This window comes from Cynoglossus semilaevis, chromosome 1 (assembly GCF_000523025.1).
Source record: "Cynoglossus semilaevis isolate Cse_v1.0 chromosome 1, Cse_v1.0, whole genome shotgun sequence".
In the NCBI taxonomy this organism is placed as follows: Eukaryota; Metazoa; Chordata; class Actinopteri; order Pleuronectiformes; family Cynoglossidae; genus Cynoglossus; species Cynoglossus semilaevis.
The window spans coordinates 1,794,009-1,805,157 of NC_024307.1; the positions used below are offsets into that span (position 1 = coordinate 1,794,009).

Here is an 11,149-nt window from a genome sequence, read left to right on the forward strand (position 1 = left end):
AAACTCATAATTAATATTGTGATATAATACTAATAATACTAATAATATACTACTTTACCAACACTAGTTTTATATGGAATTTAACGGTTCAGATTACAAACCGTTAAACCATTTTTTAGGCTAGTAAAGAAAGACAGAATCATGAACTAAAAATAATAAATGATACATGATTATATATACTTTTGCGTCTGTCCGCCACATCTTGCCCTGTTGTTCTATTATGTCACTAAGACAACGATCCCACCCAGCACTAGCCAATAGTAACTTCAAACCAAGTTTTCTTGACCAATAAGAATCTTCGGTCGTTTTGAATGACAGGTGTTTGCTCCAATCCTAGGAGGCTGCCGTCTGTAGACCGTAACGCTCCTGCTTAAATTCTCAGGTTAGGCGGTTTTTTTAGTGAGTCAGTGCTATAAGCGCGGATCAAGTCGGACGCCTTTTGTGTTTAAGAAGTGCAAGAACTTTTTTTTAACCACCACAATGAGGGAAATCGTTCATCTACAGGCAGGGCAGTGTGGAAACCAAATTGGAGCAAAGGTTTGAGAAAGTTTTTTTTAACCGCTTTAAAATAAAAATGTCGACGGTTTTGGCGGGCACCTAAACCAGCTCACATGGCGGCAGAGCTAATGATAGCCCGTGTGTTAATAAAGACTTCAGTTTGGACTGGCTGCAACAGCACACGTCGATCAGAGTTTAACTATGTGTCATGCGTTCTATTTTTTTTTCGTTCCAGTTCTGGGAGGTGATTAGTGACGAACATGGAATCGACCCATCCGGGACGTACCACGGAGACAGCGACCTGCAGCTGGAGAGAATCAACGTCTATTACAACGAGGCAGCAGGTTAGCAGCAGTTTGGTGAAAATCCCAGGTCACGCAGTTCGGATTATGTTGTTTCCAAGTAGCCTAGGGAACTCAACACCACACTGTATTTCCGCAGCCGTCCAGTAGGGCGCCAATGATCCCGGTAGAAACCGGTCTAACACTGTCCCGTGGGCCATTTTGACTCCACTTCCTAGTTACTTTGTCCTCGTTTCTATGACCCATTTGAGTCAAAACACGTACAGACAACGACATAACCCCCCCCCAAAAAAATGACACAGCAAGAAAAACGAACACATTATGTATGGAATGAACTTAAACGTATGTTAATCTGTCTTTTTCCCTGTCTCTTCCGTCGCCTTTTCCGGTTTGAATCTTGGCTTTTGTCTGCGTGTTGGTTCGGACACTTCCTGCTGCCTCACTTCTAAAAGAAAAGCTACAGCTGACCAAAAAAGAAGTTAAACAACACTTATTAAGTTATACCGTCGTATAATTTATGTCAAAAGGTAAATGACGTAAAATAGGTCCGTGATAACGATGTTCAGTTTTTCAATTCATTAATTGCCCATAAATATCATTGTAAACAATAAAATAAACAAAAGCCTTTGGTTTTGTAAGATTTGTTCAAAGCATTTTATGTGTAATTAGTTGACATTGATAGTACATATAAGGTTGAACTTTATTGATCTGAACTGGGGAAATGATTGAAAGTAATGTATAAAACTAAAGTTGTATGATTTGAATAAGAATAAAACGTAATTACTCATTTCAGTTGAACGTAACAAAGTTATGAGGAACAATTGGGTTTAAAATAGAATAAACTTGACACATAATGTAAATGTAACTGTAAAAGACTAAACCCTGTAAAATAATTAAAACAAAGAGAATCCTAGAAAGTCAGGTGAAAAGGATCTTTGTGTGAACATCTGCTCAGTTAGAAACATAATGCTGTGAGCGTGACGTTGTTGTAGCAACAGCTTCACTAAGTCCACTCACCTGCTGTTCCAGGGACAAACATGGTGGAAACCAGACCTGGGTCAGAGGTAACAGCCTGCTGTAATTTGGTTCTTTGTGATTAGACTGCATTTGTATCTGAAGGAAGAAGAAGGTTCCACTGACACAGGTCCACAGTCACTAAACTAGTCCAGAAATACCAGCTGTGGAGTTCATGTTTTTGGACTTCTGTTTTAAACAAAGTTGAAAATGTAAATAAAGTCATAAGATAACAGTGAATCAAACCGTGTTCTGTGTCAACTTCTCTTATCACTTCCTCGTGACCAGGTGGGAAGTATGTCCCTCGTGCAGTGCTGGTTGACTTGGAACCAGGAACGATGGACTCTGTGAGGTCCGGTCCGTTCGGCCAGGTCTTCAGACCAGACAACTTTGTCTTCGGTGAGAATTCTTTCTTTTTTTTTCCATATTTACAGCTCTTTGTCACCCCTCAGCTCTGACATTTAATGTTTTTTTGTTTTTTTTTCTGCCCCCTACAGGCCAGAGTGGTGCAGGTAATAACTGGGCCAAGGGCCACTACACGGAGGGAGCCGAGCTGGTGGACTCGGTGTTGGACGTGGTGAGAAAGGAGGCGGAGAGCTGCGACTGCCTGCAGGGCTTCCAGCTCACACACTCCCTGGGCGGAGGCACTGGTTCTGGGATGGGAACGCTGCTCATCAGCAAGATCCGCGAGGAGTATCCGGACCGCATCATGAACACGTTCAGCGTGGTGCCCTCGCCCAAGGTGCACATCATTTATTTAAGGCCTCCTAACATGACGCTAATATCTTCTCTCCTGTGAGATGACCCAGTTCCTGTGTCCTCTCCCTCCCCCCTCCCCCTCTGCCCTCCCCCCTCCAGGTGTCTGACACAGTCGTAGAGCCGTACAACGCCACCCTGTCAGTCCACCAGCTGGTGGAGAACACAGATGAAACCTACTGCATCGATAATGAGGCTCTGTACGACATCTGCTTCCGCACGCTCAAGCTGACCACGCCCACCTACGGAGACCTCAACCACCTGGTCTCCGCCACCATGAGTGGAGTGACCACCTGTCTGCGCTTCCCCGGTCAGCTCAACGCCGACCTGAGGAAACTGGCCGTCAACATGGTTCCATTCCCCAGGCTGCACTTCTTCATGCCGGGCTTTGCCCCCCTGACCAGCAGGGGGAGCCAGCAGTACAGGTAGGAGGGCAGTTTGGAGTTTGGAGTTTCTTCTTCATTTGTTCAACCTTAACAATTGTGGTGTCTTTTTTTTTTTTTTTTTTTTTAAAGGGCGTTGACAGTTCCTGAACTCACCCAGCAGATGTTCGATGCCAAGAACATGATGGCCGCCTGCGACCCACGCCACGGGCGATACCTGACGGTGGCCGCCATCTTCCGCGGTCGCATGTCCATGAAGGAGGTGGACGAGCAGATGCTGAACGTGCAGAACAAGAACAGCAGCTACTTCGTGGAGTGGATCCCCAACAACGTGAAGACGGCCGTCTGCGACATCCCTCCCCGGGGCCTGAAAATGGCCGCCACCTTCATCGGCAACAGCACGGCCATCCAAGAACTGTTCAAGCGCATCTCAGAGCAGTTCACCGCCATGTTCCGCCGCAAGGCTTTCCTTCACTGGTGAGTAAAGAGCCAGGAGTCTGCGTGTACTGCCACCTAGTGGCACCGCTGGTCCCCAGACTGACGGGTGTTTTCACTGCTCACAGGTACACCGGCGAGGGCATGGACGAGATGGAGTTCACCGAGGCCGAGAGCAACATGAACGACCTGGTGTCCGAGTACCAGCAGTACCAGGACGCCACCGCTGAAGAGGAGGGGGAATTTGAGGATGAGGGTGAAGAAGAGATGGCCTAGGGGGCAGCACTGACCCGGGGCTGAAGGATGTTCGCTTTAAAAGTCGATTATTTGGACAATCACAACCAAAACCACAAAAATAGTTCTGTGTAAAGAGTGGACTGGTACCAGTCCACTCTGCTGGTACCAGTCCACTCTGCTGGTACCAGTCCACTCTGTTTGTTCGTCTTTCCTTCAGTTTGAATATAAATGTTTTTCTAAACTTTTTTTCTACCTGATCAACGTCCTGTTGTCGTGAGTGAAGACAAATGGTCTGTTCTGTCTGTTCTGTCTTCAGGTAGAGTTGAGTCAGTGGTCAGAAAGTCACTGACCACTGCTGGTGTAATGTGTGTTTATTATTATTTGACTAAAGTCCCATTCCATGGTCTGGCCCCATGTATTGAACCACCAACAGCTGGTGGGAGACGATCTGTACCACGTGACAATAAAGGATTCACTTCACACCGTCGTCGTTGATCGACCTGTTTAGTTGTTACTAGTTAACCATCCTTCACTAGTTCAGATCAAACGCCTTCACATTCCAGCGTTTTCAGTTCAAACGTTAAATGTTTTAAATCACATACAGGACATTTTGGTTATATTTATATATGTACATGACTAAATATATATCTATATATATATCAGGTACAGTTGAGTGTTTACAGATAAATATAACTTGAACTTCTGAGTACAGTTGAGTTTATACAGATAAATATAACTTGAACTTCTGAGCCTGGGACCAATAAAGAACCAAAGAAAAACCTCATCAAAACCACATGAACAGGCTGGAAATAAAGAGGTTTTTTTTTTTTTTTCCCCTCTTCAGATCGGACTCTGAGTCAGTCTGGTACTGTTCTGTGGTTCCTATCAGGGGGCAATTCTTTAAAACAAAGAAGTTCAAATTTTTACATTTAAAAAAACAATGCTTTTTAATACTCGCTACCACAGGGGGCGCTGTCTCTGCGTCTTTGGATCTGGTAGATCTGACAGTGTTCAAATTCGTAACTCACTCCTGCAGCTTCACCTCTCCACCTGCGTTACCCTCCTGACTCTGACACCCCCCCTCACCCTGCCTCACCCTGCCTCACTCTGCCTCACCCTCCCTCACCCTGCCTCACCCCCCCTCACCCTGCCTCACCCCCCCTCACCCTGCCTCACCCTGCCTCACTCTGCCTCACCCTCCCTCACCCTGCCTCACCCCCCCTCACCCTGCCTCACCCTGCCTCACCCTGCCTCACCCTGCCTCACCCTCCCTCACCCTGCCTCACCCCCCCTCACCCTGCCTCACCCTGCCTCACTCTGCCTCACCCTCCCTCACCCTGCCTCACCCCCCCTCACCCTGCCTCACCCCCCCTCACCCTGCCTCACCCTGCCTCACCCCCTCTCACCCCCCCTCACCCTGCCTCACCCTGCCTCACTCTGCCTCACCCTCCCTCACCCTGCCTCACCCCCCCTCACCCTGCCTCACCCTGCCTCACTCTGCCTCACCCTGCCTCACCCTGCCTCACTCTGCCTCACCCTGCCTCCCCCTGCCTCACCCTGCCTCACCCCCCCTCACCCTGCCTCACCCTCCCTCACCCTGCCTCACCCACAGTCACGTGTCTCTGGATCCACTAAGGAACAAAACTCTTGACTCACACCTGGAAACAGAAACTTGACTCCTGGAAACAATCAGGTCAAAAACTCCACTGCCCCCCCCCACACACACACACACACAGTGGTCCACACCCTTGGACTCTGCTGCTCTCACCCTCCATCTGTCGTTCCCTGGGACACGACCACCACAGGTGTTTATTGAGTCCCACTGGGGGCGTCAGTGCTCAGTCTGTCCAGATGGGGGCAGTCAAACACACAGTACTAGTCCTGGTCCGACTGTCAGTCAGTCAAAAAACATTTTCTGGATTTGAAGCAAAACAAATTGTTACCAGTCCATCAGCAGTGGTGACGTCACACCTGCAAGGACAACTCTGACCACTAGGGCACCAGGAAATATTGGTTTCTTTAAAGCCTTACATTTGTTAAATGTTTGTTTTTAAGCATTGTGTAGATGTAGTATTTCAATTGACCACCAGGTGGCCCACCTAACGATATCAACACAATATGACCTGGAAGTTACCCAGAATTCATGCTGTCTGAGAAATGAACTACAGACGACAACAGACAGGCTTCATAAACAAAGACAGTAACTGGACACCAGGTCAGAGTGTGTGTGTGTGTGTGTGTGTGTGGTGGAGTGTGTATGCGCTCTCTGATTGGCCGACTCCTGCTCATAAATGAGAACAAATGGTTTTCCTCACCTGTAGAAGGCGCTCTTTGCTCTTTCTCTAAACCCCGGCTCCGTAAACCAACGACAGTCACGACTTCTGTTCATCACAACATGTACTGCCCCCTGTTGGTTCCTGTTCTCTAACTGGTTGACAGAGATTATTTGTTGATGATTATTTTTAAATATTAACACTTTCCCTCAAAATATTTTTTCTCAAAAAGTATTTATTGAAATATCATTTTTGTCATTTAACAACAAACCATATTTCAGGTGTTGACAACGTAGAAATCAATCAAACGACGTGTGTCTGAGAAACTTGAATAAAAAAGTGGTTTATAATATATATATATATATTTATATATATATATTTAATACAGCGTGTAACGAACATTTAATTGAACCTGTGTGTATTTAAATTACATTCTTTTTTTACAGTAACATCTGAACACACACACACACACACACACCTGTACTAGTTTACACAGTCATCCACTGGTAACTATGGAACCAGCACTGGATCCTTCCTGGAATTCTGTTTAATGAAAAGAGCAGATTCACATTTAAGTCTCTGTGGAAAAAAAACCCCAAAAAAAACAAAAAACCCTCAGTGACTTTAAAGCGACTGCTCAACAAAAGGTCTTTATATTAATAATAATAATAATTAACACTGTTGGTGAGAGAACAACTGTTTTAACACCGAGTCTTTAGGCTGTCGTTTTAGTGTCATACCAAATCTGTCCACTGTGGTGCGCTGTTTCCTCCAGTAAATGGGTGAGAGAGCCTGAGCACAATCACAGTTCAAACTGTTGAATCACCGGGTCAACGATGTCGTTACCGCTGTGGGGGGGTGAAGCAGAGACCACCCCCCCTCTCCCCCCTCCAGCCTAACTACTCAGTCCTGTTCTGTCAAGTTTTCAGTTTTCAGTACAGTATGAGGTTCTTGGCATTTTTTTTGTCGATACTATTTAAGCGAGGGAGTGAGGTCAAAGGTCATGGAGAGACAGAGGATAAAAACGGACCAACGTCCTGGTTATCTTCACTTCGACGGAGGTTTCATTTGAACACGCAGCGTGATGTCACAGACGGTGGAACCACGGCAGGTTGTCGGTTCTCATCCCATCTGCTGCGTTTACAAATATTCTCTGATGAATCTGGGATTAAAACAGAAAAGTATGTGGAGTAGGTGTGGACCGGGGTCAGACCTAGAACCGGTCCAGGCCCAGGTCACTGAGGAGCCAGCGGTCGTCGACGCCTCCTCAGCTCTGGACCGGACTGTGGCTCCGAGGGTTCGGTTCCCCGGCCGACTCCAGCTCCAGGGCACTTTTGTAGATCAGCCTGGTGTGGTAGAACTCAAAGCAGGGCACAGGACAGAGGCTGGGTTCTCCTGGACAAGTCTTACAGTAATACAAAGTCTGTCCACTGGTGGCGCTGCTCCTCTCTTCACAGTCTTTGAGTTTCTTCCTGGGCTGCTCCTCCCCCTCCTCCACCTCCCCCTCCTCCCCCTCGTCTATCTTTTTCCTCCTGGGTTGTGAACACACCCTGCAGTCCGAGTCGCTCTCTCTCACGCCCAGGAAATGACGTCCACTCAGACGGGCAGGAAGTCCGTTACACGGCCGTGGGTCTCGCGGCGGTTTGGGCGACGTGGACTCTTCAGTGGACGGTTGTGCGGTGGCGTCCGGTGGAGCTGGGACAATTATTGAGACAAAGTCAACAACCAGGGAGAGGGAAAAGATCAAAGACATGAAAGGAAGTGTTTGATGGCACCTGGTCTGAGGTACAAGAATGAGCCAATCACAGGCTGCAGGAGGCGGGCTCCTACTGTGAGCCTTGACTCATCCTAACGTAGCCTCACTCATCAGGTAGCATGTGAAGCTAACGTGTTGTTTGTAACAGTTACCCTGTGGTCGTGACGGCAGCTCACACATGGTCTCCTGGTCCAGAGTGAACGGTCGACACAGAACCGACTTGTTCTTCATTTGACGTCGTCGGGGCACGGGCACGCGCATGGCGTCCGTCTGAGTACTGGCCTGGTCGTCACAGAAACAGAGACGATACACGTCACGTCCTCCGTGTGTGTGTGTGTGTGTGTGTGTTTATTATACTATATATTTCTCACATACATGGTCAAGGTTCTTGGTGTCAGTGGTGGACGTTGGAACTGCACCTGTGAATGGAAGTATTTCTGTAAAAGTACTGTGATATTTACTGGAGGTACATGAGTAGAAGGAGGAAGAAAATATGACAATGACTAAAACTGGTGATTTACACTGATCGCAATATATCGTCGTATCGTGATACGTATCGTATCGCGATACCTATCGTGATACGTATCGTATGATACGTATCGTATCGCGATACGCGATACCTATCGTATGGCTCCCAAGATGGCGGTGACAAATGATGAAAACACCCACCAGTCAGATCAGCGTCTGCTGACACGCTGGGCTGAGAGGCGGAGCCATTGGCCAATGAGACGACACCAGCTATGACAGGGTTCACATCTGATTGGTGCTGCTGCGGCGGAGCTGGAGGTGAGAAGAGGAAGTTAGCAACACTACCTAAGAACTGAGGACCATGGGAGAACCGTTGTTCTGACAGATGGAGGAGCTACGACACTAGGGGGAGCTACGACACTCGAACCACGAGTCTGTTCTAAAGAGTCAAAGCTCAGAGTGTGAGGGTGCAACGCTGACCCTGTGGTGTCTGTGACTGTGTCTGTGGCTCGGTGGGTTTGGGCTCGAAGTGATAGTGGCAGTACTGGAGGAGGCAGGCCAGGTTACAGAAGTTACGGACAGAACCCAAACACTGAAGCTTCTCCGTCATGTAGCCCTGTTTCCTGCAGCTGTCACAGCGCGCCATCTAGAGGAGAGAAGAAGAACAAGAGGATGAGGAGGCAGGAGGACCACGGGTGTAGTCAGTGGACGAGAGGACATTGTTAGATCACATCCCATAATAATAACAACAACAGAGAGATTGACCAGAACCAGAACCACAGTTTGATTACTGGACGCAGACAAAGCTCTGCTCACTTTCTGTTCAACTGACTGTGTTAACTCAAAGGAACCACCAGAGGGAGCAACACAGCTCTTTTGATCCATCAGGAACCTTTATATGGTGCACTACAGTGACATCAGTGTTGGTTTGAAGACTAACAGAAATATTTCAATCTGATCTTCTGTCAGTATTTCATTGGTTGGTGTCATCATGATGTCATCGCCCTCAGAGCTGTACGAACCCCCCGTTGAGCAGTACCAGCATCAGTACTAGGTGTCAGTGAGTCTTACCCCGTAGTAGAGGATGGTGTACTGGGACATGCAGTGTGGGCGACAGAACTCCTCCACTTTCCCCCCGTAGTGACTGAGCAGCGTCTTCTGACTGATCCCAGAACAGTAGGAGCACGGACGCCACGATTGGTCCTTGTCTTGAGCCGTCACGTTCTCCTTGAAGAGTTGTAAACACTCTAGAAAACAAGGCAGAGGTGAGACCAGGAGTCACTGGTCAGACCATGACACTACACACTCCAGTCCAGTAGGTGGCAGTGTGCTCCTAAAAACCCACTATCAAACCCAGACGTCAGGTCCCTGTGTAGCTGTAGCAGATCAACCAGAGCAGAACACTGGAGATGGTCAGTTGGTGAGGGTCACAGACCATGTCAGTTGATGAGGGTCACTGACCATGTCAGTTGGTGAGGTTCACAGACCATGTCAGTTGGTGAGGGTCACAGACCATGTCAGTTGGTGATGGGATCTGACCCAGCTCTGATTTGGTGATCACCTGGTACCATGTATGGTTACACCCCTGCTCATGTGACCACAGACAGTAGTAACAGACAGTGGAGCTCTGAGGTTCTAAGCGGTGGATCAAACTCACTCTGGGAGCACAGAGCCACGTCGTCCTGGTTGTAGTAGAGAACCTCACAGGGAACCTTCTCTTCTTTACAGAACTCACACAGAGCCAGGACTTTCTTCTGGGTTTTGAAATCTTCACAGCAGCAAACGCTGCAGAACACAGAGATCCGGCCCTGCAGGAGAACAACAGACCACAACAACAGACCAGGTGAGCAACAAGTCCCCCGTGACTCCCCCGGGGTCACATGACTCCTCCTGGTTCCCACCTGATGAGAGAACAGCAGTGGTTTGGAGCTGAAGCGTTTGCTGCAGTGATGGCAGGTCAGTCTGGAGACGTCTGCAGCCGCCCTGCTCACGGAGGGGGGGGTCGGGGCAGGCACCAGTGGGGGGACTGAGGTATGACTGGGATGGTAGCTTGAGTAAGGGGCTGCAGGAGCCTGGTCCTGAGAGAGGGGGGGGTCCCTGGGGGAGGAGGTTCCATTGGTCAGGTCTGTCTGAGAGATGTTCCCAGATTTCTGGAAAAAAAAAAACAAAACAAAAAAAAAAAAAACATCACGTGTCAATCAATCATCACATGTCAACCATCACATGTCAATCATCACGTGTCAATCATCACGTGTCAACCATCACATGTCAATCAATCATCACGTGTCAACCATCACATGTCACTCAATCATCACGTCAGTGACGAGCTGTGAGACTGAAACGTCTTCATCGCCGGGCGTCGTACCCTGAACACGGAGACACAGTCGTAGGAGCAGAAATTCCGGATGGTGCCGTCAACCATGGCCAGATGATACTGAGGAACAGCTAGGACTTTGCACAGAGTACATGGAAATGAAGTACCTGAAGAAGAACGACATCAAAGAACAAAGTATTTCATCACTGCATCAAATAAAAAAAACAAACCTTAACATTTGGCCACAGTAGGTCTACATCAGGACTGCTGCAGACTAACAGTAGGTCTACATCAGGACTGCTGCAGACTAACAGTAGGTCTACATCAGGACTGCTGCAGACTAACAGTAGGTCTACATCAGGACTGCTGCAGACTAACAGTAGGTCTACATCAGGACTGCTGCAGACTAACAGTAGGTCTACATCAGGACTGCTGCAGACTAACAGTAGGTCTACATCAGGACTGCTGCAGACTAACAGTAGGTCTACATCAGGACTGCTGCAGACTAACAGTAGGTCTACATCAGGACTGCTGCAGACTAACAGTAGGTCTACATCAGGACTGCTGCAGACTAACAGTAGGTCTACATCAGGACTGCTGCAGACTAACAGTAGGTCTACATCAGGACCGCCATAGGCCTCAATATATCATCCTGACTGTAGTATTTCAGTATATCATATGGTGACAGGTATGTTACGGTGACAGGTATGTTA

At 48.0% G+C, this 11,149-nt stretch overlaps 2 protein-coding genes across 3 annotated transcripts in view; one reads left to right on the forward strand and one right to left on the reverse strand.

Moving 5' to 3' along the window:
* The first annotated feature begins 376 nt into the window (after positions 1 to 376).
* On the forward strand, positions 377 to 4,108 carry LOC103379009 (tubulin beta-4B chain). Of its 2 annotated transcripts, XR_003050743.1 has the most exons (8): positions 377 to 537; positions 734 to 842; positions 2,103 to 2,213; positions 2,312 to 2,556; positions 2,673 to 2,995; positions 3,086 to 3,430; positions 3,517 to 3,747; positions 3,795 to 4,108. XR_003050743.1 is itself a non-coding variant. In XM_008310444.3 (7 exons), the coding sequence occupies exons 1-7, from the start codon at positions 481 to 483 to the stop codon at positions 3,662 to 3,664; spliced, it is 1,338 nt and encodes a 445-aa protein (XP_008308666.1). In that variant the 5' UTR covers positions 377 to 480; the 3' UTR covers positions 3,665 to 4,108. The 2 variants fall into 2 exon arrangements, 1 of the variants encoding a protein (XP_008308666.1); XM_008310444.3 differs by having other exon boundaries at positions 3,517 to 4,108.
* A 2,014-nt stretch (positions 4,109 to 6,122) lies between these two features.
* Positions 6,123 to 11,149, reverse strand: part of LOC103379094 (zinc finger MYM-type protein 4-like) — an 11,711-nt gene continuing 6,684 nt past the window's right edge. Inside the window, exons 13-21 of the mRNA XM_025058525.1 lie at positions 10,488 to 10,619; positions 10,024 to 10,272; positions 9,780 to 9,930; positions 9,194 to 9,369; positions 8,603 to 8,768; positions 8,324 to 8,434; positions 8,030 to 8,073; positions 7,807 to 7,936; positions 6,123 to 7,593 (exon numbers count right to left, since the gene is read on the reverse strand). Coding sequence (XP_024914293.1) covers positions 7,166 to 7,593; positions 7,807 to 7,936; positions 8,030 to 8,073; positions 8,324 to 8,434; positions 8,603 to 8,768; positions 9,194 to 9,369; positions 9,780 to 9,930; positions 10,024 to 10,272; positions 10,488 to 10,619 — 1,587 coding nt within the window. The 3' untranslated portion in view covers positions 6,123 to 7,165. The remainder of the gene's footprint in view (positions 7,594 to 7,806; positions 7,937 to 8,029; positions 8,074 to 8,323; positions 8,435 to 8,602; positions 8,769 to 9,193; positions 9,370 to 9,779; positions 9,931 to 10,023; positions 10,273 to 10,487; positions 10,620 to 11,149) is intronic.